Consider the following 27,159-nt stretch of genomic DNA (forward strand, 5'->3'; position numbering starts at 1 on the left):
GCTGACAGGTGAATTGACTTGCTCATAACCAAACAGCCATTATGTATCAGAGGTAAAACTTGAATTCGGGTCATTGTGACTCTAAGGCTAGTTTTTTAGTCAACCCCTCCTGTCTCTCCTGGGTGACTCAAATTAAGTATGGTTCAAAACAGAACGTGAAATGGACACAGAACAGAGTCAAAGTAATCCTAGAAATGTCACTTGTGCTTCTTTTTCTTAATGTCTTCTGATTTCCATCTCTTCACTTTATTTCGATTCTCTTTTCTCCATCATTCTCATTATCTGCTTTCTCTTTTCTTCTGTCTCCCCATCTCTTATTTTCCCCCTCCCTCCCCACCTCTCCTTTCTCCATTTTGGTTCTTTTCCATTTGGACCAGGAGGAAATGGTTTGAGAGTATCTCTTTATGAATTAGAGCCCATTACTTTCCCTGTCTCCCCTTTTCCACTGGGCTAAGATTGGGGGGTCAGGTACTAGCTTGGCCAATTCCCCAAACTAGAATGGAATGGGAGGCAGATAGGGAACAACTACTTTGAAGAAGGGTTAAGAAGAGAGGGACCAGGCCACATCAGACAGTACCACTCTTACCGTCTCATCAGATAGGTAGTTGACTTCCAGTCTGCGGATCTGTTTGGGTGGCAGGAGGCTCCCCAAGCCGATTTCTCGAAGTCTCCCTGATAGCTTGGCATTATCGATGATTTCACTAATAGTGAAAACAAGGGGAAATGCAGAAATGAAGGGCCTGTGAGCAGAGAGCTTTTCTAAGGCTTTTCCCACCCATCCCCTCAATACAGAGCTGGTTATGGGCATGTGGATGATCTCAAAAAAAGGGAGAAGGGTGGGGCAGTTAGATAGTTCAGTGGATAGAGCACCAGGCCTGGAGATAGGAGGTCCTGGGTTCAAATCTGGCCTCAGGCACTTCCTGCCTGTGTGACCCAGGGCAAGTCACTTAACCTCCAAATGCTAGTTCTTCCTGCTCTTCTGCCTTGGAACCAAAACAGTATTAATTCTAGGATAGAAGGTAAGGATTTTTTTTTAAGAGAAAGAAAGAAAGGAAAAGGAAGAGACTAAGAAGAGCTCACACAATTATGCAATCTCCAAATTGGAAGGGACCTCAGTTGGACATCTGGTCTAACCCCAAAAGGGTTCCTTCCAATACCTGAGACAAGGGTTAACTAGCTTTCATTTGAAGTAAGAAGGAATCTATTATCTCCCAAAGCATCCACTTCCACTTTTGGACAGCTCTAACTGTTAGGAAGATTTTCCTGATCTCAAAACTTAAATTCTCATCTTTTCAACTTCTGTCCATTTCTCCTGATTCTGTCTTCTGGAGCCAGGCTGAATAAATCTGCCTGCCATAAGACAGCCTTTTAAGTACTTGAGAGCAGTGATAATATTTTTCATAGTCCTCAGTTTCATCCCCAAATCCCCATTATGGCATAGTCTTGAAGCCCTTCATCATCATGGTGGCACTTCCTTGGTTTCCAGCTTATCGATGACTTTGCTAAAATTTGGTGGAGAGAACTAAACACAACAGTCCAGATGAAATCTGGCCAGAGTAGAATATGGAAGGGTGGGAGAGGAATGTCTGTCCTTAAGGAAGCTTCTAGTTTAGAGTGAAAGAAGCTGAAAGTGGGTGCAGGGAGGGAACAAACATTTATTAAGAGACATTAATGTGGCAGGCATGGTGCTAAATTCATTACAAATATTTCATTTGATCCTCATAACACCCCTGGACAATATTATTACTTCATTTTACATATGAGTAAACAGAGGGGACCTGATGCTCAGGGTGTGGAGGGCTAGGAGTCCTCTAGGAGTACAGAATAGCCAAGCAGCCATGACCAACAATGCCTGGAATGCCCCCCCTCCCCACCCATCCTCCACCCAGGATGCCTCCATTTAGGCCTGACCTTGTCAATCATTAATCCCTCCTATCTTGGGGCAGGTTGTGGCTTCCGACAGGGCACAATGCCACTTGTCCCTGATTAGAGGTGGAGTGATCCATTTCTACTTCCTTCCCCTCCCTGCCCAGGCTTCACCAGATTTCCGGAAATCTGGCAGGAGTAGCTGTCTTTGGATATCCAGGGATGGCACTTGGATTGGAATCTCAGAGGATGGAGTGCCTGAGACTAGGAACAATTGGGTCTCTGCCAAACTGACCACTCTCTTCCTAACATCTTCTCCTTTGTTTTTTTAATTAAACATTTTTTATTGTCATGCAAAACACACTTCCATATTGGTCATTGTTGTAAGAGCAGTCATATGTAGCCAACCCCCCAAATAAAACCCTAAATACATTGATGTGAAAGGCAACTCCATCAGTTCTTTCTCTGGAGGCGCTAACATCCTCTCCTTTAAATATTCCTTCTTCCTTCTGTCCTCTGCCCAATGTCTGGTTGTCTCCCAGTCTCTGGAACCCTATAAGTTGTAGACAGGACTCTGAAGCCAGTTTAGGGTCTGTCTACTCCCAGTCTGGGCCACCCCTTCCATAAACTAGTAGATTCACTGTCACACAAAAGTGAGGGAGGAGAGTGTGGATCATAAACCCAGAAAACTTTGAGCTGATATTAAAGAGCATCTCATTCCACACCATCATTTTACAGGTGAGAAAACTGAGGCCTGAGGAGGGGCAAAAGAGGTGCACAACAGCAGTAGCAAAACTAGAATCTAGGGCTCTAATTTCTCTTCTAGGGCTTTTTTTAAAAACCCTTACCTTCTGTCTTAGAATCAATACTGTGTATTGGTTCCAAGGCAGAAGAGTGGTAATGACTAGGCAATGGGGGTTAAGTGACTTGCCCAGGGTCACACAGCTGGGAAGTGTCTGAAGCCAGATTTGAACCCAGATTTGCATTAATTTAAATGGTATAATTAAATTGTATAATATTGAAAGTAAAATTTCCAGTTCAGAACCCTCCTCTCTTCCACATTTCAGGGTGGTGGTGGAAGGTTGGGAGGAATGTGTAACAGAAAGAATGCTGCTCTTGAAGGCAGAGGAAGCAGGTCTGGGTTCAAATCCCCTCTCCATCTATTATTACTTGGGTGTCCTTGGGCTTAATTGGACTCAATTTCTCTGGGCATCCATTTCCTCAGAAAGTGAGGGGATTGAACAAGAGGGTCTCTAAGATCACTAGGGCAGCTAGGCGGCACAGTGGATAGAGCACTGGGGAATCTTCCTGAGTTCAAATCCAGCCTTAGACACTACCTAGCTGTAGGTAAGCAAATCATTTAACCCTGTTTGTCTGAGTTTTATGATTTGTAAAACAAGCTGGAGAAGGAAATGGCAAACCACTCTAATATCTTTGCCAAGATATCCCCAAATGGGGTCATAGAGAGACAGACACAACAGAAAAAGTCTGAACAACAGCAACAAAATATCTCTTTCCAGCTTGCAGTCTATGATTTTACTCAGGCCTCCAAATTGCTGGGTTATCTAGAACTCCTAAACCTCTATTCAGGAGGGCTGAAGGGCTGTCGGCTCTCTGCCAAAGGCATAGTCAGAAGAGGAAGTGAACAAGCACTGTCTGTGGTGGTCAGGAGACCCGAGTTCTCATTCTGGCTGGGCCCCTGCCTTGTGTGACCCTGAATAAATCACTTCCCCTCTGAATCTTTGTTTCCTCTCCTATCCCAAAGGGGAAAACACCAGCCCAGCCCTGGACCTCCCTTCCCGTGCTGGTGTGAGGATCAAAGGAGGAGTCTTCTTCTCAGGGCCCAGGGCGACAATAAGCATTTATCAGAAAGTGGGGGATGATGTTTACTCGGGCCCTTCGGGTGGGGGCGATGGTTAACTTCCAAAGACTTGTTAGAGAGTCCATTAGAGTAAACACAGCTGTCTGGAAGATAGTTCATTCTCCTCCCTAGTCCTGTACAAAGCAGATCACAGCACCAATATTCTTCCTTCCCAGGGGCAGTCCTAGGCACTTAAAAGACTCCAGTGACTCGGGCCAGGGTTTCCACTTAGTCTGGAGGGGACCTTGGAGGCCATCTAGTCCAATTCCTTTATTTTGGGGGGGATGAATCTAAGGATCAGATTTGAGGAAGGAATTTGCCCAAGGTCATATGGCAAGTAAATAAGACAACTTGGGGTAGCTGGGCAGCTCACTGGATTGAAAACCAGGTCTGGAGAAGGAGTTCTGGGTTCAGTACTTTCTCCAGTGAGTAACAATAGGGTTTTACACAGGAGAGATACTTAATAAATATGTGGTATTATTTGAAATTGGTAGGGTAAACTGAGGGAGGCCGCTTTACCAGGTTATAGAAGAGAGAGAAGAAAGAGAAAGGCAGGAGAAGAAAGGGAGGAGAGGATTGGATTCTAGGTTCTAAAAGACTAAAACAGGTCCCTAGCTCTCTCCCAGGCATAGATTTCCACAGTAAGCCTTGATTTCCTACTGTCTCATGCCCAGGGCCTCTTCCTTCATGTTGACCAACTCTGAGGGAGGGGACACTAACCCTGTAGGGCCCCCTAAAACTGTGTTCATCACAGGGTCAAGAGGAGTCAAAGAGTTGGGAAAGGAGAGGGGGACCAAGACACATGTTGAATAGGATGAATTATGGAAGACAAGCAAACTACACAACATGAAGATCATCAGTGTAGAAGGTTCCTATAACTGAGGAAAGCTAGAGTTGCTCTAGCCCAGTGATGGGGAGTTCTAGTGCCCAGAGGGCAAATTCAAGCTGCCTGTGACACCCCATTCCCCCATTCCCACAGAGAGCTGAGGGAGGAAGTGCTTGCTTTAGGCAGCTGGACAGAGGAGTGGGTCATGCAAAAAATGTCCTTGGGCACTGGGAAGGAGGGGGGGACAGAACTGCTCCCCCGTGCTGGGGACAGCACTCATGCCAATACCTCGACAAGGCTATTAGTCTTGTAGTCAAGTTCTGGTTCCTAGAAAGAATGAACCCTGGAGCCCCATCTTTCCACTGATAATGAATGGAAACATGTGGACCTGGAGTAGTCCATGCAGTTACTAATTCACAGTGACACACACACACACACACACACACACACACATAATATAAACATATGTAAATATAACCAATTATATATAACATGTTATATATTGCTTATTTACACACATATACATATAAGAGCATGAGAGAGAATTGGAGAGAGGGAGAAAGTGAAGAGAGACAGAAAGACAGAGGGGGAGAGAGAGAAAGAAGGGGGGGGGGTGGAGAGAGACACAGAGAGAGTGCTGTTGGCCAAATGGTATTCCAGTTTAACTTGTACTATGGTACTCTGCTTGAAGTAAAGATTCAATAGCCCAAGTAGAGTCTCTGACGCTATAGTCCAGAATTCTATGTCCCATGATCTTAGAATTCTAAGCTCTAAGTTTTTCATAGTTCTACCTTCTTCAGGTCTGTGGTTCCAAAGCAGCTGACCTGACTTTGGAAGGAGAAGAAGGGCAAGGGCTTCAACAAAAGTCTGCCACATGAGCCATAGGATTGAAAACCTTGGTAATCTAGTCTAGTCTCCTTCTTTTACAGGCCTAGGAGACTGTCAGCCTACCCCACCTCTGGTTAGCTTCTGGGAGTCGGGTCCCATATATTATCTTTGTATCTTTAGCATGGACTTGAAGTCAAAGCCCTTGGACATACTTTGAGGATTGGTAGCTTTGTTGCCATGGAAGTCTCTCCACTAAAGTAGATCACACGCCTTCCTCTATTTTCTCAATAACCCTCAGGGCAAAAACTTCCACCACCCTCAATTTAGCTAGCTAGATTGGGCTTTCCTAAAAAAATATTAATAGTCTAACATCTAGCAACTGAAACTCTCCAAGAGTTGTTGGAACCAGATTGGGAAATGTTTAACAGGATGAATAAAATAAATAAAAATACAATGCAACATAGATCTTTTGTGGGTTTTCTAATTTAATAAGATCCTTTCTATTAAGTTTGACAACTCTGGTCTAATAGAGGGATAAGTGCGTCTTAAAATATCTGTCCACAGTGTGTAATTAACAAATACCTTCTTGAACCTTACTTAACTCAAACCCTGAGTCAGAATATAGTCTTAAATGATGTCATTGAGTTTTAGTCCTAGAAGAAACCTTAGGAAACCTCTTTATGTGAAAATCACAAATAATAATAATAAATCACTGGAAGTAGGGCAGCAGGGTGGCTCAGTGGATTGAGAGCCAGTCTTAGAGTCAGGAGGTCCTGGGTTCAAATTTGACTCCAGATACTTCCTAGCTGGGTGACTGGGCAAGTCACTTAACCCCCATTGCCTAGCTCTTACCACTCTTCTGCCTTGGGACCAGTACACAGTATTAATTCTAAGACAGAAGGTAAGGATTTAAAAAAAAAACTGGAAGAGCTATTTGGGGATATTTAGATTCAAATATAATTATTTCATGTTATAAATGGGCAACTTAAGGTCAGGGAAATGACTTGTCCAAGGTCATGGAGATTACAATAACTAGTGGAATTGGGATTTGAACACAAATCTTCTGGCTCTAAGTCAAAAGCTCTTTCCACAACAACATATAGACATGTACATATTCTGTGGTCTTCACTTACCTTGGGTAGAGGTTCTGCACCCAGAGAAGCAAGAGAGAGGTGTCTTCCTTATTGAGCTCAAACTGAGCCATGGAGGAGATTTGGGCTGAGAAATAGTTATGATAGCACACAGCATAGGTGTGGAACACATTGAACTCTGCTGGATAGATGGGCTGGAGGTGCTCGGCCACAAACTGAAGGTCTTCCTTCATTGTTTTGCCCATGTGCAGAAAGCTCTGGGCAGCCTCGGAGCTGGCCTCCTTGCCTTCAGACCTGTTTCCATCTGGGATCATGGAGTGAGGCCGAGTCATCCGAATCTCTACAGAGTCTCGCACCCCTTCTTGCCACAGCTTGAGCCAATTCCGGGGCCGGGTGTTCACCAGAGCTGAGGGCTCCCTTGCTTCAGCCGCCACCCTTTGGTCCTCTTGCTCCTGCTCCAGGATGATATTCAGGGCCTCAAGCAGGAGTCCTGGCTCAGTCTCTTTAGGCCAGTGAAGCACACGAAGAACAGCTATCTTCAGCAGCGTGTACAGGGCCTCCACCTTGCTTTGTTGTCGGATCAGCTCCTCCTCATTGATTCCACTTCCATTCTGCACCAGCTCCCGTTCCAGCCTCAGCAGGTGATGCGCCACCTCCAGACGCCCCTGTTCTAGCAGTGAGTAGAGCTCCTCCACTGTCCCAAGGGGAAAGAAGGGGTTAATTATGCCTAGAATTCCTTAAGCTCTCATATCCTCTGGGGGGAAGCATTCACGAAAGGGGATAATTCAGATCATAGGGTTTTAAACTACTGGAGCCCTGGGGAGAAGGGAAGCAAGAGGGCTAGGGATGGGAAGGGATTTGTCCAAAACCATTTAGCCAATAGTAGCAAGCAAAGATGGGATTGGAACCCAGATTCTTCCTTGGACTTCAAATCTAGTGTTCCTCCTTCTCTAATTCTCTCTCTATTGAGAGGGAAGATGGGAGTATGATCAATGCTGGCTGTAGAGTCAAAGGACCTAAGGTTGAGTCCTATTTCTGATACTTACTGACTGTGGGACCTTGAATAAGCTATTGGCTTTATTTGCTCAATAGTTTATTCCTCTGTAAAATGGAGATAATACTTGTTGTGAGGTAGGTCCTTTATAAAACTTAAAAATGTATAAAATGATATCATTTTATAATGTATGTATATTTTTATTTACATAATTATATAAATATATAATTTAAAATTTAGAATAACTTTATAAAACTATAACTTTTAAAAATAAACAATAAAAATTATAAAACATTTAAAAAGGCTATTATAATATTATTAGCTAAAGATTTTGAGTGCGTTCCATACAAGAGTACCCAGAAAGGTAGTTTGTGGCTTAGCAGATAAAGAACTGGCCTTGGAATCTTAGGTTCAAGTCCTACCTCTGATGCACACTGGCTATGAGCCTCTGGATGAGTGACTTAAACTCTCATGGCCCTGGGTTGTTTTCTAAGACTAGGAATCACTGACCAGGTGCCTATCCTCCTCTATGAAGGGGATTTCCTCATTGAGAGCTTTTTATATAGACCTAAGCTCCTTTTTCCTGCTCCCCATCCCCAAATGGAAGAAATGGGACTCCAAACCTGTCAGAACTTCAGAAAGCTTCCTGACTGGCTGAGAGTGAGCCTGCAATTTGAGGAATAGATCAATAATTTGATGGAGAGAGCCCGGAGATTTTTTATTTTTGGTAGGAAAGACATATGACATTTTTTTCTAAGGTCAAGAGTAGGTAATGGATGCCTCATTGTGATGCTTCTGTCTAAAAGAGCCAGAGAATTAGGGTTCTGGGGGAACCATGACTAATGGGACTTGGAAAGTTTAGGGGTCCCTTAATTTGGGGCTTGGGAGGCTTACATATATCTCATGATTGGCACTCCAAAGTTATTTCTGAATGTGTATATTCTCAGTGACCTCATAAATAAACCTGACTGGATAGAGACAGGTTGGGGAAGAAGGAAATGAGATCCAGAAGGGGGTCCACTCCAGAACTGAGGCTTAATCAGAAGAAAGGGAAGGTAATTAGGGGTCAGGAATGGCAGATCCCAGAACCTAGAGACCAAGGAAGGTTGGGAAGTCTGGGTTTTGAGGTAAGCTTTAGTTTATTAAAACATGAAAAAAAGAAAAGATGCCTTTGAATTGGCTCCTGGAAGGTATTAAGCTGGCACCGACTCCTCCCTCCCCTTAAGCCCACATGAGTTAACCAAGACCTCAGGTCCAGATTTGGACTTTTCACTCTTTCTCTCCAGTGCACAGGGCTCTCCTCCCATCCCTTATCACTGAAGGACCATAGTCTTAGAGCTAGAAAGCCTCTTAGAGGCCATCTAATACAATCTTTTTATTTTACAGATGAAGAAGCTGAAGATAAAATTGGGTAAGTGACTTGGCCAGGATCACAGAGCTTATAGGTGCTAAATCCAGATTTGAACTCAGATCTTCCAAACTCCTAGTCCAGAACTCTAGTGATTCCACCATGGCACCTCTCATAATAGCTGACCTTTTACACAGGGCTTTAAAATGAGCAAAATGTTTTCTGTACTTTTTCCTCATGAGCTCACAAAAGCCTATGAAGTCAGTAACAGGGTATTCTTATTCCCATGTTACATATGAGGAAACTGAGACTCATAGAAGTTTAAATAACTTTCGCATGGTCAAACAACTAATATCTGAGTTAAGATTCAAAGTTAAGATTCTCCAAGGCCAGTGCTCATTCCACTATATCATGTTGCCTCATTATGATGGATGGCTCTGGGAGGGAAAAGGGAGTGAGCATTTATATAATGCTTACTTTGTGCCAGGCACTATGATAAGCACTTTATTTTTACAAATAGTATTTAATTTGATTCTCATATCAACCTTGTGAGCTAGGTGTTATCATTCTGCTCATTTTATGGTTGATTGTTTTTATACTAAAGACATTTCTAATTTAAAACAACAACAATATGGTTTTACAGAAAATAAATAAAAAACGGAAGCAGACAATTCAGTGACTTGTTTAGGGTTATCTAACTAGTAAGTATCTGAGGCTGAATTTGAACTCAGGTCTCCCTGACTCCACACCCAGAACCCAGCAAGTGCCTGGGAGGGAGGCATCACAGAGAGTCTCTATTCTCATTTTACTGACAGGGAAACCAAGACCCATGAAGTTTAAGTGACTTGATCAAAGTCAAGCAAATCCAGGTCAATCTCACAGTTGCTCTATTCTCAATAATCTCTACTTTCTCTGACAGTTGAGGAGAAAGAGGGATAGATGAGTTTCAGAGAATTAGTCACAGGGAAAAGACTCAGCAAGATACTTTTTTTGGTCTTGCTATGTAACCTTGGGGAAGTTTCTTCCCCTTTCTTATTCTATATTGTCAGTGGCTCTGGAGAAAGCAGTGGGTCTTCCACTCAATCCTACTTGCCATTCCAAGGCAGAGTTCAGTTCCTTTAAGTTAGTCAATGGAACCCAAGCGAAGTTAATTTTTTTATAACCCCTTACCTTCCAATTTAGAATCAATACTGTGTATTGACTCCAAGGCAGAAGAGTGATAAGGGCTAGGCAATGGGAGTTAAGTCACTTGCCCAGGGTCATACAGCTAGGAAGTATCTGGAGTTAGATTTGAACCCAAGACCTCCTGTCTCTAGGCCTGAACCATCTAGCTGCCCCGCCCCAAGAGTGTCTATTCCAGGGCACTGAGATGAACCCTTTCCCAGCCCACCATGATGAATTCCTCTTTCCTACAACCTACCTGTAGGGGGTGGGGCTTCAGGCTTAGCCTCCGTCTCTGGCACTTCATCACTGGGGCTGGAATGACTCTTCCTTCTTATCCCTTTGTTAATCACATTGAGCATCTTTCGGATTCCTTTCTTCTTTTTCTTCTTCTCTTCTTCCTTGCATGGGCTCAAGCCCCCCTCCCTACGGGGTGAGAGATCCTCAGAGGAGGCTATTGAAATTGTGTCAGACTCTGTCTCCGACACTGCAGAGGGCTTTCTGCCAATAGGGCTGGGTTCAGACTCATATTGAGGAGGTACAGGGGGGCTTATCTGGTTGCCCTGGCTTGACTGGAAGAAAGTCATCATCTTCATCATTTCAGCGTAGCCCTGTGGAGACAGGAGGGAAGTGAATACCAGTTGTAGAGCTCTGCCCTACTAAGCCTGATTGAAAGAGGTTTTGTCCCTCATAAACTCTATTTTCTCTGATAGTTGAAGAGAAAGAGAACGGTGACTGGGAGGTCCCCAAATATCTGTACCAAAAGACTCAGAAAAAAGCTTAGAAAGACTCTGTTATTGGACTTGATGCATGACTTTGGGTAAGTCATTCTCCTCTCTCTGAACCTATACTATGTCACTGTCACCAGAAAGAGCAATGTGTCCTCTCCTCACACCTACCTGTATGCCTTTTGAAACTTTCTGGCTTAACTTTTCAAAGTACAGCTCGAACTTTCCTCCTTTCCTCTCTTTCTCTCTTCCTCCCTCCCTCCCTCCCTTCTCTCTCTCTACCTTGCTCTCTTCCTCTTTTCTTCTTTTCTCTCCCTCCTTACCTCCCATTCTTCCTTTCTTATTTATTTTTAACATTCATTTTTAAATTTTGGGTCCCAAATTGTCTTCCTCCCTCTAGCCTCTCTCTGACTCATTGAGAAAACAAACAATATGATACATGGCAAGTCATGGAAAACAGATTTCCGTATTGTCCATGTTACCAAAAAAAAAGGGCAAGAAGAATAAAGGGGGGGAAATTATACTTTGATCTACATTCAGAGTGCATCAGTGCATTCTTTCTCTGGAGGTGGATAACATTTTCCATTATGAGTCCTCTGGCACTCTTTCATGAAACCTTCCTTGAACACTTCTAAAACTCTCCATTCCATCTCCCCTTTCTCTGAACTACTATGGCATATAGTTTTTTTCTACCAAGAATCAGAGAGAGTTGGACTACCTGTTTAAGGGTCTTTCCAAACCCCTCATTTATTAACAGAGGGAAATTTATCTCAATGATGAACATGGAATAGATAGATACTGAAGCCAGGTTTTGACTGAAAATCAAGTGTTTTGTCACTGGGAACTCAACTATATGGAAGGAAAGGGTTGAAATAATTGATTCCAGTGCCTTGACTAGGCGAGAACACTTTTTGATTTAATGAAACAATTATAACTGAGTATGAAAAGAGCTCATACATCTTCTTGAATTAATATCATTGCCATTGTGCAAGAGAACAGGTCATACTAATACACTGTTGGTGGAGTTGCAATCTGATCCAAACATTCTGGAGTACAAATTGAAACTATGCTAAAAAGAACTCTACAACTATGCATACCCTTTGATCCATCAATACTGTTACCAGGTCTGTTTCCTGAAGAGATTTTTCAAAAAGGAAAAGGACTTATTTGTACAAAAATATTTATTGCAGCTCTTTTTGTGGTAGCAAATAATTGAAAATTGAGGTTTTATCCATCAATTGGGAAATAGCTGAACAAATTGTGGCATATGATATGGAATACTATTATACTATATTATATATTATATTTTTCAGAAAAATATGGAAAGACTTACATGAACTGATGCAAAGTGAAGTAAGTAGAACCAGAAGAACATTGTACACAAGATAGCAATATATATTTTTTTAACCTTTACCTTCCATCTTAGAATCAATACTGTGTATTGGTTCCAAAGCAGAAGAGCAGTAAGGACTAGGAAGTTGGGGATAAGTGACTTTCCCAGGGTCACACAGCTAGGAAGTATCTAGAGTTTAAATTTGAATCCAGGACCTCCCATTTCTAGGTCTGGTTCTCAATCCACTTAGCCACCTAGATTCCTCTGACAGCAATATTTCCTGATGAATAACTGTGAATGATCTAACTATTTTCAGCAATGCAACGATCCAAGAAAATCCTGGAGGCTCATGGTGAAAAATGCCATCTGTCCTCTGAGAAAGAATTGATGGAGTCTGAATGCAAACTGAAACATGCTATATTTCATTTTCTTTCTTCTCTCTCCCTCTCTCTCTCTCTCTCTCTCTCTCTCTCTCTCTCTCTCTCTCTCTCTCTCTCTCTCTTCTTTTGCAATCTCTTCTACAAAATGACAACTATGGAAAAATATTTTGCATGATTGCACATGTAAAATCTATATCAGATTGCTTACTGTCTCAGGGAGGGAGAGGGCAGGGAAGAAGTGGGAGAGGGAGGGTTAGAACAAGGAAGAGATTTTTTAAAACATGTTTTTACATGTAATGGGGGATTTTTTGAGAGAGAGAGAGAGAGAGAGAGAGAGAGAGAGAGAGAGAGAGAGAGAGAAGAAGGAGGGAGGGAGGGAGAGAGAGAGAGAGAGAGAGAGAGAGAGAGAGAGAGAGAGAGAGAGAGAGAGAGAGAGAGAGAGAGAGAGAGAAGGAGGGAGGGAGGGAGAGAGAGAGAGAGAGAAGGAGAAGGTCATGGCCCTAAGCAATTTGTATAAAGAGGAGATCCTATCTCAGAACCAGGGGAAGAGATTCAGAGCATCTGAATGTCAGGGTTTGAGAGGTTGGAGAAAGCGTGGCATTTTCTTTACATCTTTGAGAGGCAAAGAGAGGTCTGTGTGGTAATAGAAAAGGGAAATACTGAGGGGAGTTTTTGGTTTGGCAGACTTATCAGAAGGGAGGATCCAAGTTAAGAAAAATCCCAAGAAAAAGTCAGGTCTTTCTCCAACTTCTCCTTCCAAAGCCTGTCTATAAACAGACAACAACATAATGTAATCTTGTGGTTTCATTACCCAAATGTTTCCATTGCATGGAATTTTGCCTCAGACACAGAGACCAGGAGTTAGGATAGATATAAATGCAATGTTAGGAAGCTCAACCTTTGCTTTTTTGTTATTCAGTCATTTTTCGGTTGTGTCAACTCTTCATGACCCCGTTTGGGGTTTTCTTGGCAAAGATACTGGAGTGGTTTGACATTTCCTTCTCCAGTTCATTTTACAGTTGAGAAAACTGAGGCCAATAGGGTTGAATGACTTGCCCAGGTTCACACAGCTAAGAATCTGAGGCTGGATTTAAACTCATGAAAATTAGTTTTCCTGATTTCCAAGTCCAGTGCTCTACCTAGCCACTATAATCTTGATATAGGTTTTAGGAATTTTTCTAATTGGGGACTTGGAATGAATAAAACTTAATTTAAAACTTTTCATCTAAAATAAACTTCCTAAAACCAAAGAGGAGGAAACCAAGAGTACTTTAGGGGCCACTCTATTAAAATGAGCTGATTATTGTGACAGATTCCTAAAAATATGTTATCCTAACTGTTTCATGGGGGTGAGTTTCTTCCCTCCGTCCAGACTGAGAATATTGAGGGCAGAAACATCCGGACAGGAGAATAGAAAATAGGGACAACAGGACAGTCCCCCCGCCCCCCCCCAAGCTAAAAGGGACCATAGACAGACAGGAGGCTCAGTGGATAGCTGGGTCTGGAGTTAAGTAGGCCTGAATTCAAATCTGGCTTCAAGTACTTCTTAGCTATATGACCCTGGGCAAGTCATTTAACCTCTGATTTCCTGACTAAAGGACCCATTGGAAAAGGAAATGTCAAGCCACTCCAATGTACCTGTCAAGAAAATCCATCCCCATGGATAGTTATGGTCCAAGGGGTCATGAAGAGTTGGACATGACTCAACTGAACAACAAACAGTATCATACATTTATAACTGGAAGAAACCTCAGAGGTTACTAGAAACTCAGAGGTTTCCTAATTTTTTCAGATGTGGAAGTTTCCCAGTGTAACTTTCTCAGGGTCACATAGCTAGTAAGTGTCTAATGTAGAATTTGACCCCAGGTTTTCCTGAGCTTAATCCCAGAGCTCCCTCTATTCACCGCTACCTCTATAATCATTTAGTTCAGCTTCTTCCTTCGAGAGGGGCCAACTGGGGACCCAGAGAGGGCAAAGTTTGACTTGTCCAAGATCACATAACAAGTTAGGGACACAGTCTGAATTTGAAACCTGGATTTCCTCCTTCCCATGCTCTTCCCTAATTCACCACCCTCTGAAATCATTCCCCATGAAAGGTCTACCTTCCACTGGCTCCATAGCCATTCCCAAGAAAACTCCACAAACAATCAGTTGGATCAAGTGTGAACACTGTAGCCTGAGGAAGAATTGGATTGACTATTGTTAGGAAATTGGTATCCCTAAAGCACAGGCAATAAGTATATGTTGGCTGACTATTTCATGAAAAAGACATATCATAGCTCTGGGTTCTGGGTATTTTCTCTGGTCCTCTCCCATGCCTAGAACTCTTTCCCTCCTCTGCTCTGACTACCAACTTCCTTGGTTACCTTTAAGTTCCAACTAAAATCCCACATTCTACAGAAGTCTTCCCTAACCCTTTTTTATTCTAGTGCTTCCCCTCTGTTAATTATCTCCCATTTATCTTTTATATAGCTTGCTGTGTGTATTTTTGCTCATATACAGAGAGTATCATCTCCATTTCATTGTAAACTCCTTGAAGGCAAGGACTATCTTTTGCCTTTTTTTGTAACCCCAGTCCTTAGCACAGTGCATGGCACATAATGAAGGCACTGACCACTGATAGCCTTCCTCAAGGATTTAGGCTACCAGAGCATCAAGGGCTAAGTGGAAGCATGAGTGGGAAGAGTCAGATTTACAGTCAGAGGTTCTTTAGAGGTATGATTCTATAGCCTAAAATTTCAGGAGTGAAAGAAAAGATGGGAAACTCTCCAGAAGGAAATTCCAAAGATACAAAGAGAAACAGTTCTAGTTAGAAGAAAAAGGAATTATCTAGAGAAAACAATGTGGATATGCAGGGAATTCACCCACTGATGCCAATTTTAAAAAGACAAATACAGAAAGTGAGTCCTCCATGGTAGATAACAGAGGATGAATATAAATGTGTGTGGCATGGTCCTGGAAGAATAGTGTCACAAATGCTCCAGCTCAAAATGAGCTGAGGCTGGCAAAGGAAAGAGGAGTATCAAAGAAGACTGAACCCTGTTCAGTCAGTCAACAAGCATTTAAATATTAAGGACCTACTGTGTGCCAGGCACTATGCTAAGTTCAGAGGATTCAAAGAACATAAAAACCACATTTCCTGCCATCAAAGAAAAGAGAGATAACATGCAAACAATTATGTGTATATATATATAAGCTACAGATAGCATAAATGGACCAAGAGGGAGAATTCCAGATATGGGGTGGAGTCAGTAAAAACATTCAAAGTCAAGAAATGGAGTGTCTTGAATGATCAATGACAGAGGCTATCATCATTGGATTGAAGAGTACATGAATGGGGCAGCTAGGTGACTCAGTGGATAGAACATCAGGGATGGAGTCAGGATTCTATTAGTATATATAGAATATATAGACTATGGTCTAGGTTCAATTCTGGCCTCAGATACTTCCTAGCTGTATGACCCTAGGCAAATCACTGAACTCCAAATACTTAGCTCTTACTGCTCTTCTGTCTTTGAACTGGTACTAAGATAGAAGGTAAGAGTTTAAAAAAAACTCTTAAAAAAAGAGCATGCTGAGGGGAATATGGGGTAAGAATACTGGAAAAGGCAGAAGGCTCCATATGAAGGGCTTTAACTGTCAAACAGAGTTGATCTGGGAAGTTTGGGGAACTAATAGAATTTATGAATAGAACAATTTGGTCACACCTGTGCTTTAGCAAAATAATTTTAGCCACTGAGTGGATGAACTGAAGTGGGGAGAGACAAAGCAAGGAGGCCAATTAGAGGCTATTTCAATAGTCCTGATATAAAGTGACTGAAAGCCTTCGCCAGAATGGCTGCTGTGTGTGTAGCAAGAAGGGGATGTATTAAAGATGTGGTAAAGGTAGAAACGACAAATCTTGGGAGCAAAGACTGCATAAGGTGGGAAGCTTCAAGCTAGAGGCAGGTGAGGTATGATGGGATAAGGGGAAAGGGGCCAGAGTTTCTGTCTCTCCCAGATAGGGAAGAAAAATCATGGGGATCCCTTCATCTCCTCCAAAGTGAATAGATGCAAAAAAAAAATTCCTATCCACTTCCTATAACATCCCTGGTCTCACATATTGCAAGAGTTTCAGAGATAATTTATCCCAACCCCAAGAACCTTAGTAGGAATCCTCTCTGTGGTAACTGCCTATTGGGAAACTCAGTACCTTGCTAAAGATTCTTTATTTCTGCCTCCACTCTTTCCAACCTTCATATGATAAACAAACATCTTTCTTAGTAGCTCGATCTATCTGAACATTACCTATTCATGTCCCTTGCCCATTTATCAATTGGAGAATGACTTGATTTTTTGTATAATTGATTTATCACTTTATAAACTTGAGTGATTAGACCTTTGTCAGAGGTTTTTGTTATAAAGATTTTTTCCCAGTTTGTTGCTTCCCTTCTAATTTTGGTTGTATTTTGGTTTTGTTTGTACAAAGACTTTTTAATTTAATGTAATCAAAATTATTTATTTTACATTTTTGTATTTTTTCTAGCTCTTGGCTTGGTCTTAAAATCTTTCATTTCCCAAAGATCGAACAGGTATACTATTCTGACACTCTTATACTGTATCTGTAAGCTTTCACAGTGCCCTATTCCTGAAATGTCCTACCTCTCTATCTTTGCTTGTTGGACTTTTGTTGTTTAGTTGTATCCCACTCTATGTGATCCCATGGAGTTTTCTTGGCAAAGATACTGGAGTAGTTTGCCCTTTCCTTCTCTTTTTCCAGTGTGTCCTTATTTTATGGGTGAAGAACTGAGGCAAATAGGGGGTAAGTGACTTGCCCATTTGAACTCAGATCTTCCTGACTCCAGGCTTGGTGCTCTATCAACTTCATAACCTAGCTGTCCTTTGTTGGATTTAAGCCACTTTAAATGTCTACTCCTCCAGGAAGTGCCTCCAACAGAAACGAATCTCACATAGCTTTTGGTTTGTAAATCTCAAATGTAAACAAAATGCCATAATGTACAGTCTAGACTGTGATCTCCATTAGGGCAGAAACTAGGGCTTATATAACCTTTGTGTCTCCCTTAGTGTCCAGGACAGTGGATCATATAGGATTATAGATTTAAAACTGGAAGGGACCATAGAGGCCATTTAACCTTAATTTTACAGACAAGGAAACTGAGGCCCAGAGAAGTTAATCAACTTGTCTAAGGTTACAGAGAAACATTATAAGTAGCAGAACTAGAATTTGAAACCATCTTCTTCTGATTCCAAATCCAGGGTTTCCCCTACTTATGCCACACTGCCAAAGCTCTTCAGAGTAGAAGTTTAATAAATGCAGCTAGCTTGAAAAGAATACCCTATTTACTGTTTATTTTACTATTTAATGTAGCCCTATTTATTTTCTCTCTGCTTGTCTCAAATCCTCCTCAGCTTCTAAGTCTAGATCCTGCCTTTCTTTCTCTCCTGGAAGCCTTCCCATATCAATCCACATTGATATCTCTCTTCTCAAAGCCCCTGTCAAAACTTGGTATTTTAGAGTTGACTCTGGAAATGTCAAATCTCTCCCTCTTCCCTCCCTCCAGGATAAGAATTTTCTCTCTGGATTTCCTGATTATAGATGTCTCGGAAGTTGGATCATCCAGGACCCCACTTCCTTGAAAACCTCCAGTAATGGGGACTCTGTACCGTAGGCGGCCTCTGCATCCACTGCTGGACAGCTCTGATTGTTAGTTCTTCCTCTATTTGAATCAATGTCTGCCATTCCCACGAGATTTCCCTATTCACTGCTCAGCATTGCTCACTGCTCACTTCCCTTACTAGCCTTTATTTTCTAATGCTGGAGGCATCTGCTGCTCAGGAAAGAGAAAAGGTTCCCTGTACTAGAATCGACAGCCTCGGAGACGAGAGATTTCCCCTAGAATGATGGTAAGTAGACAGAATGCTGATTTAGAGCCAGAGAATCTAGTTTCAGATTTTAAATATGGTATTAACTTTGTGACTTGGTATAAGTCATTTCCCCGCTGTGACTCAGTTTCCTCCTCTTTAAATTGAAGGAATTAGACTAGTTAATCACCAAAGTCTTCTGGAATCCTTTAAAACTGAGGCAGACTCCGAAGGTACTTGGGTACAGCGTACCCTGCACCCTTAAACTCTTTCTAAATTAGGCAAGAAGCCCGGGAATTCAAAGAGCCTGGAGGGCAAGGGCAGCAGGTTCCTCTAGCTCCGGGTTCTCCACCCAATCCCATTTTCAGCTGAGTCAAAGGGTGCCCTTTTCCAGAGGAAGCTTAAAGGGTTTTGAAAACAGTATCATATTGCGGGGCAGAATAGAGAGTACTCGGAGCCAGAAAGAACCTCAGAGTTTCAGCCGCCTCAGTGTCCCTATGGGGAAACTGAGAAAGAAACGGAAAGGGGCTTTGTCTAAGTCCACCATCTTCCCTCCCCCACTTCCTCAAGTCTCCTTAGCCCTCTCCCAGGTCACTACAGAGCAGAAGCCCACCCCCCTCTTTTGATAGCGGAAGTTGCCAAAGTGAAGTCAAGGTGGAAGTGAAGGCGGGAGGACACTGACTTGTCACCCAGTAAGCAGAAGCAGAAATGCGATTCAAATCCAGGACTCCCGATTCTCAATCTGAGATTCTTCTCCCTGGCCCGGAATGCCTTTTGCTTGTTACCCCGGTGGGGCCTTGGAAAAAAAGCAGGCAGGGAAATTTCTTTGGACTGGAAGAAGAATCCCGGTGACCTGCCAGGAGTCAGGTCTGGTCGCAGCCAGATGTGAGGAAAAGGGAAAGCTGTGCATCTAGGGGAAGGGACACTCACTGTGTGTGCTCGTACTGTCTTGGTCTGGGACGCTCTCTGCCTCTGCTTCAGCTGTATGAGCTGCTCAGTTCCCTGCAGCCCCGCTGTATGAGCTGCTCAGTTCCCTGCAGCCCCACTTATAAGTAGTTAGCTGGGCCCCGGCATAGGGCCGCCCTCCCCCTGACCCGCCCCCTTGGCTGCAACCTAGGAAAATCCACGGGCGTGACCTTGGTGCTCGCTTGGCTTGGGTAAACTCCCCTCGGGAAAAGACCACTACCCCGGTGCGGAAGTAGAGGTAGTCCCAAACCGCGGTCCCCACACTCCCAGAGACCCCAGCCGTTGATCAGTCACCTCCCAACGTCTAGGACAGCAGCTTCACTGGAGGCTGCCCTGTATTCCAGGGCTCATTTCTCTTTTTGTGACATAATCTCATTTTGTTGCTTTTCCCACTCCAAGCTGGAAAAAAAAAAAACAAAAACGGGACAATCTAACCAGGCTTTCCCAAAGTTTAGAAATAGGGAAGCCTTAAATCAGGATCTAAGATTTAGAGATGGAAGACATCCACTCCAGCCCCCGCGTTTCACAAATGACCAAAATCCCGAAACAGTTGGACCTGGAATCGAAAGACCCATGTTCAAATCCCTGCTCTGTACCTTAACGAGTGACTTTGGGCAGACTTTTCAGCTCTCCGAGTCTCAGTTTCCTCCTTAGTAAAAAGAAAATAGCTTGTGTCAGAGCGAGAGAAAAAGGGGAGACAGAGACAGAGGGAAAGTAGGAACAATTAATCCTGTGTGAATTAATTAATTAATTTACCCAGAGTAGTGACTTAGTTCCCAGAAGCAGGAAGTACTGGTCACCTTGGTCTTGAGTTCAGCACTCTTACTTGCTCATTTTCTTCTTCATTCATGGGGTGGGGGGTAGGGAGGCGGGTCACTATACCACCACACTATGTTATGGGGAAGATTAAGTGGAGGACATCACAGGAAAAGCTCTCCCTCCGTTGGAGATGGGGGGAGATGGGGTGGGCAGGAGAGAGGTTAGCCTAAGGGGAAAAGCAGAAATCAAGAGATCAAGGTTATTCCACTGCACCCCCCCCTCCCCCCTCCGGCCTCCCGGACCCTTCCCCTCTTGGGACTTCAGTTTCTCAAATGTAAATGGGATTGGACTTTGTGTTTTCTACCGCTCCCTTTAGCCATCTGTATTTGAATCCATCTATGCATGCATGATTCACTTCCAGGAAAAGGGAATAAAACGTAGCCCTGTGTTTGTGCTAAGCAGACAGGCAGTTAGGGCTTTGGGGGCAGTGTGTGAGGGTGGGTGGACTGCCGCCTCCTCAACTCTTTTTGTTCTAATACCCAAGTGCCTGCAAACTATCGCCATACTTGCCCTGTAAATGTGTAAATGTGAGAGACCTTCAGGAAAAATCAGGGTCAACTGAGGAAGGACTCAGTTGCCTCCATGCTGAGAGCCCAGGGCAGGGACAGAAACAGAAGCCAAAGGAGAAGTGAAAGGCTGAGACCAAAGCCCATATCACTTTCTTTGCTGGTTGACAGGAGTCTTTGAGACCTTTGTGGAATCTAGGGGTTCCATCATAAAGAAAATGGAGTAGCTCAAGTGGACAAGCATCAAAGCAGAAGGAAACCAACAACCTGTACATCTATGGAACCTACCTTCCGTCTTGGAATCAATACTGTGTATTGGTTCCAAGGCAGAAGAGTGGTAAGGGCTAGGCAATGGGGGTCAAGTGACTTGCCCAAGGTCACACAGCTGGGAAGTGTCTGAGACCAGATTTGAACCTAGGATCTCCCATCTCTAGGCTTGGCTCTTAATCCATTAGCTACCCAGCTGCCCTTACACTACCCTTCTTTCTATTCCAATTCTTTTTCAGTTTCAAATGCCTCTCTGTCACTGTCTCTGTCTCTGCCCCTCTCCCTCTCCTCCTCCCTCCCCAAATAAAAATCCTTACCTTCTGTTTTAGAATCAATACTGTATATTGGTTCCAAGGCAGAAAAGCAGTAAGGGCTAGGCAGTGGGGGTTAAGTGACTTGCCCAGGGTCATACAGCTAGGAAGTGTCTGGGGCTAGACTTTTAACTCAGGACCTCCTGTCTCTAGCCCTAGCTCTCAATCCACTGAGGCACCCAGCTGCCTCCAGAAATGTCTCGGTGCTGAGTAACTATTGGGGATGTGAAGATGGATATCTCACTAAGACCCTGTTCCAAGTCTATTTGGTAACCAACCTTTATCCCACAGGACTAGGGATGAAAAATGTTGTCTTCCTCCTAACAGAATTGGGAGGCTCAATGTGAACAATGAGCCAAAATAGGCATCTGCCCAATTAAGGTTTTAAGAGGTTTGTTTTCTTTTTTGTCTTTTCAGAAGTGGGTGAAAAAAGACAAGAGAATTTTGTTCATTGAAAACATAAAATGGATTCGATTAAAAATAAAAAACCCAACCTATTTTTATTTGACCCTGTTTTTTATATATTTAATTTTTTTATCAGTTATATGTAATAAATTTCCACACAAGTTTGCCTAAATTATATGATTGAACTTGTCTCCCTTCCTTCTTTCCTTCCCCCTCCTAGTGCTGATAGGTCATTTGATCTGGGTTATACATATATTATCATGCAAAATACATTTCCATATTGTTCATTTTTGTAAGTGTGTAATCTTATACAACCAAACCTCCAAATTATAAACCCAAATAAACAAGTGAAAAATTGTATCTTTCCCATGTGACCTTGGGCTAGTCACTTAATCTCTTCAGGCATCATTTCCTCATCTGTAAAATGAAGTTGAGAACTTCTGGCTCTAAAACCATAAGTCTATTCTGATTTTGGGGCTGTTTTTCTACCCAAAGGAGAGGATCCTAACCTTAATCCTACTGCTTCACATAAAGTAGGGAAGGCCAGAAGGGCAAGGTGGAAATAATGATTAGGGAAGGGGAATATATGGAGCAAGTGTATTTTGTCTTCCTAGGCTTCTCTCATTAGATCAAAAACAGATATAACCTGTGGTTATGATGAGAAACCAGGGGAGGAGAACAGGGCTTGGGGAGGGGCTACATAGCAAGTGTACTCCAAGGATCAGTGGTTAAAAGATGCCAGAGAAGGAGGAGATAGCTGTGGTCAGAAGTGCTCAGAGAGGTCTTCTGGGTGACTTGAAGACAGGAGTTCCAAGGACCAAGTAGAAGGGAATGGACTTGCCTAAGATCATACAGCTAATACCCTTCTTCCCTCCTCCCATCAAAGCTTTCCTGGACACAAACCGATCTACTCTTTGCCCCTTCATTATGAGTCCTTGCTTCTAAATCTTTGCTCATGACATTTCCCATGCCTGAAATGTCTTCCTTCCTCTTTCCTGGCTAAATTCCTACCCATTCTTTTTAAGAACCAAAAGAAATGCCACCCATTGCAGAGAGCTTTCCCCAATTCCCCTGATTGGTATTCTTCCCCCTAGACCTCACCCAGCTACTTATTTACATGTGTGAAATTTTATTTAATTCAACCAAAATTCTGGTATCTACTGTGTCCAGAACTTGTGATTGGCACTTCAGGATATAAAGATTAAAAAATGACACTTCCTATAGTCATGGAATTTATAGTCTAGCAGGGGAAATAAGATAAACAAATAATTATAATAACTAAATCATTCACAATATTTTGTACCATGGTTACTCTGTTCTGATACTATAAGTATGGTGTCGACAATTCATTTTCCCTCTCTAGATCTTAGTTTCCTCATTTATAAGATGAAAAGGATACTTTATCAACTCCCTTCCAAACATAAACCCTATGATCTTTGCTTGTGTCTTAACCCCTTGCTTTTCCATACACTCCATGAAGGCAAGGATCATATCCTATCTAAACTTTGTATGACCTCCAGTGTCTGGCACATTACTTTTTATACATACTAGTCATAAATGTTTTTATTTTAGTTTATTTTTTAAATTTATATTGATTAAGAAAAATTTTCCATGGTTACAAGATTTGTGTTGTTTTCCTTCCCTCCTCCCATCTCCCCTCCTGTAGTCAAAGAGCACTGGGTTTTACATGTGTTGTTGATTAAGACTTATTTCCATATTATTTAATATTTGCACTAGGGTGATCATTTTTAGAGTCTATGTCCCCAACCAAAACCCCACAAACCATGGGATCAAGCAGTTGTTTTTCTTCTCTGTTTCTGCTCCCACATTTCTTCCTCTGAATTTGGTAATGTTCTTTCTCATAAGTCCCACAGAATTGTTCTGGATCATTGCATTGCTGCTAGTAGAGAAGTCCATTACATTTGATTGTACAACAGTGTATCAGTATCTGTGTATGTTTTCCTGGTTCTGCTCCTTTCACTCTGCATCACTTCCTGGAGGTTGTTCCAGTCCCCATGGAATTCCTCCACTTTATTATTCCTTTGAGCACAATAGTATTCCATCACCAACAGATACCACAATTTGTTCAGCCATTCCCCAGTTGGAGGGCATCCCTTCATTTTCCAATTTTTTGCAACCACAAAGAGCGTAGCTATGAATATTCTTGTACAAGTCTTTTCCCTTATTATCTCTTTGGGGTACAAACCCAGCTGTGCAATGGCTGGATCAAAAGGCAGACAGTCTTTTAGCGCCCTTTGGGCATAGTTCAAAATTGCCATCCAGAATAGTTGGATCAATTCACAACTCCACCAGCAATGAGGCATAAATATTAATTGAAAAAGATCATTCCCTAACAATAAGGATAATGCTCACCTTATCACAGGCTGTCTGCTAACCCTAACACATAATTAAGTACTTAATCTATATTATCTAAAATTCTGAAAACAAAAAATAAATCAAAAATAAAAATGTTAGCTGAAAAATGAATTAATGAGTGAACTTCCTCCTACTGAAGGAGACTGAGTCCTATATAGAACTGTCTGAAAGTGGAATGGGTCTGATTGCTTCAGTCTCTCTCAATAGAGGTGTTTAAGAAGAAAAAGCTCGTGAGGAAGAAGGGAAGGAAGGAGGGAGGGAAGGAAAGGAAGAAAGGAAGGGAAGAAGAAAGAGAGAGAGAAAAAAGCAAGGAAGAAAGAGAAAAAGAAAGGAAGGAAGGAAGGAAGAAACAGAAAGACAAAGAAAAAGAAAAGTTTTCTAGTGATTAGAGACATTTGAAAGTAGAATTAATTGCTTCAGAAGATAGCAAGTCTCCTCCCTCAGAGGAGATGTTTTAAGTAGAGGCTCGATGGTTACTTCTCAGTGATATTGTAGAAGGGATCAATCGATGGCTCTCTTGACTTCCAGCTCAGAGAGTCTGTGTTTCTGGGAATGAATACTGAGTGACGGTTAGCTAATCTCATCTAATATGTGTTCATAGGTTAAAATACTACCTGTGCCCAGTAGCAGAACTCTTGGGGAGATTTCCTGCCTTTCTTACAGACTCAAGGCAGCATGACTCAATAATGGCAGGAATTTCGAGCACAGTGGCTAGATGCCTGGGGAGGAACAGAGAGTTAGCTGAAGAGGAGAGAGAAATATTATTTATATTTTAATATAATAAAAGAAGCAGTACAATATAGTGGAGAGTAGAGAGACATTCGATGGCCATGCCACTAACTTGGTGTAGGAGCTTGACCTTTATGTCTCTGAACTTCTGTTTCCTCATTCATAAATTAAGGGGGTTATATTAGAAAGTCTCTGGAATCCCTTCTAGCTTTTGATTCTGTAACAACAACAACAAAAACAAAAACAATAACAATTTGTTGTTGTTCAGTTGTGTGTGCCTCTTTGTGACTCTGTGGATCATAGCACGCCTGGCCTTTCTATTTTCTACTATCTCTCAATTTCTGTCCAAATTCATGTTTGTTGTTTCCATGACAGTGTCATCCTCTGCCATCCCTTTCTTCTTTTACTTTCAATCTTCCCAATATTATTCTTTTCCAATGAGTTTTGCCTTTTCTCATTATGTGGCCAAAGTATTTAAGCTTCAACTTTGATATTTGACCTTCCAGTGAATAGTCTGAATTAATTTCTTTAAATATTGACTAATTTGATCTCCAAGGGACTCTCAAAAGTCTTCTCTAGCACCACAATTCAGAAGCATTGATCCTGTGATGTGATGTTAACTTTCCTTATAGTCCAACTCTCACAGCTGTCCATTGCTCCTGGAAAAACCATAACTTTGGCTATACAAATGTTGGTTTGTTGGCAAGATAGCATTTCTTCTTTTTGATATGCTGCCCAAATTTGCCATAGCTTTCCTTTCAAAGAGCAAGAATCTTACTTTCATGGCTATGGCCATGTGATCTTTGGGTTCAAGAATATAAAATGGGCTCTGCTTCCTTAGTAATAATAATAGCTAGAATTTATAGAGTATTTACTATGTTCCAGGCATGGTGTTAAGTGCTTTACAATTATTATTTTATTTTATCCTCACAACAACCCTGAGAGATAGATATGTTACAACATCATTTTACAGTTAAGGAAAATGAGTCAAACAGAAAAGTGACTTGTCCAAGGTCAGTCAGTTAGTAAATGTCTGAGATTAAATTTTAATTTAGGTCTTTCTGACTCCAGCTCCAGGGCTCTATCCATTATACCACTTAGTTTCCTTCCATGATAGTATAGCTCATGTTTCTAAGAAACATTGTAATTTCTTCAACAATAAACTAAAATCAGATTTGCAAAGTGCTTTTCTCTCAAGATCCTTATTAAGAGCTATAAAAGAAGAGATAGGATAGACCTACTTGGGGTAAATGAGATGCTGATAATAGAACATGGAAATGAGGTAAAGTGACTTGATTTACTTAGCTCCTGTGTTTTCTCTGTCTGAAACAAAAGCAAAAACAAAAGATCTCTGACTTGGAAAGGATAGAATAAAATTATTATGAGGAGTTCAAATCCAAAATAAATAGGAAAATAGTAAGAGTACACAGAGATGGCTCTGATAAATTTGTCACCAAGCCCAGTCAAGCTGCATTTTATAGCATAGTAGTTTGACCCAATTGCCATTTTGCAATTGTAGAGAGGAAAGGACTAACTGCTGTGATTGTTGAGCTGTGATTGATTTCTATGATATGGAAAGGAGGAGAGGTTTCTCAGGCGAAACATTGCCCTGAAATAGCTAGTGTTTTGGTTTTCAAAGGAAGGAAGGAAAAAGAAAGAAAGAGAAAGATGGAAAGAAGAAAGAAGAAGAAAGGAAGGAACAAATGAATGAAAAAAGAAAGAAATTCTCACTCAGTACTATGTGCTCCAATTTTCAAAAGTGGAAGAGAAGAGGGGTGGCTAGTTGGCTCAGTGGATAGAAAGCCAGGCCCAGAGATGGGATGTCCATATTAAAATCTGCATACAAACACTTTCTAGCTGTATGACCCTGGGCAGTTCACAACCCCCCATTGCCTAACTCTTATCACTTTTCTGCCTTGGAACCAACACACAGTATTGAAGGTAAGGGAAGGAAGGAAGGTAAGGTTTGTCTTTTTTAAGTGGAAGAGAAAATAGTCTAATTTATGTCAGTGAACTGGATTTTAATTTCTGACAAAATAGGGAAGAGAGATTACACCCATGATTTCAATGGTTTAGGAAACTCTCAAGTGAGGAAATGTCTCCTACCAATGCAAGCCACCACCTTCTCTGCAACCCATAATCTTATATAGAATTACCAAAAGTGCCAAGAGATTAAGTGCCTTGCCTTGTCAGTATATGTCTATGGTGGGACTTAAACCCAGTTCTTTTCTCTTATTAAGGTTTTTGCTTTTAGATGGATTCAGAGCTGTTTAAATGGTCACAACCAAAGAATAGCTGTGTATGGTTCAATCAACTCAGGAGAAGGCTTTTAGCAGAGAACTGATTTTTTATCATTTACTCAGATGAAGTTGTAGACACTATATTTCTCAAAGTATCAGATAACACAAAGTTTGGGGACAGTTAGTAGCCTGGATGACAGTTAGGATACAAAGTGACCCTAGGGGGCAAGAATATTTGGTCAAATCTATTAAGATGGAATTC

At 41.9% G+C, this 27,159-nt stretch overlaps 1 protein-coding gene and 1 long non-coding RNA gene across 2 annotated transcripts in view; one reads left to right on the top strand and one right to left on the bottom strand.

Annotated features, from left to right (window-relative positions):
- The window catches only part of TNFAIP2 (TNF alpha induced protein 2), a 33,536-nt gene extending 14,211 nt beyond the window's left edge, over window positions 1–19,325 (bottom strand). Inside the window, exons 1-4 of the mRNA XM_056811219.1 lie at window positions 19,209–19,325; window positions 10,235–10,586; window positions 6,515–7,166; window positions 587–701 (exon numbers count right to left, since the gene is read on the bottom strand). Of these exons, the coding sequence (XP_056667197.1) occupies window positions 587–701; window positions 6,515–7,166; window positions 10,235–10,574 (1,107 nt within the window). The 5' untranslated portion in view covers window positions 10,575–10,586; window positions 19,209–19,325. The remainder of the gene's footprint in view (window positions 1–586; window positions 702–6,514; window positions 7,167–10,234; window positions 10,587–19,208) is intronic.
- Window positions 12,908–27,159, top strand: part of LOC130456348 (uncharacterized) — a 53,793-nt gene continuing 39,541 nt past the window's right edge. Inside the window, exon 1 of the long non-coding RNA XR_008915080.1 lies at window positions 12,908–18,320. This is a non-coding gene — a long non-coding RNA (uncharacterized LOC130456348). The remainder of the gene's footprint in view (window positions 18,321–27,159) is intronic.

This window comes from Monodelphis domestica, chromosome 1 (genome assembly GCF_027887165.1).
Source record: "Monodelphis domestica isolate mMonDom1 chromosome 1, mMonDom1.pri, whole genome shotgun sequence".
NCBI classification, from domain to species: domain Eukaryota; kingdom Metazoa; phylum Chordata; class Mammalia; order Didelphimorphia; family Didelphidae; genus Monodelphis; species Monodelphis domestica.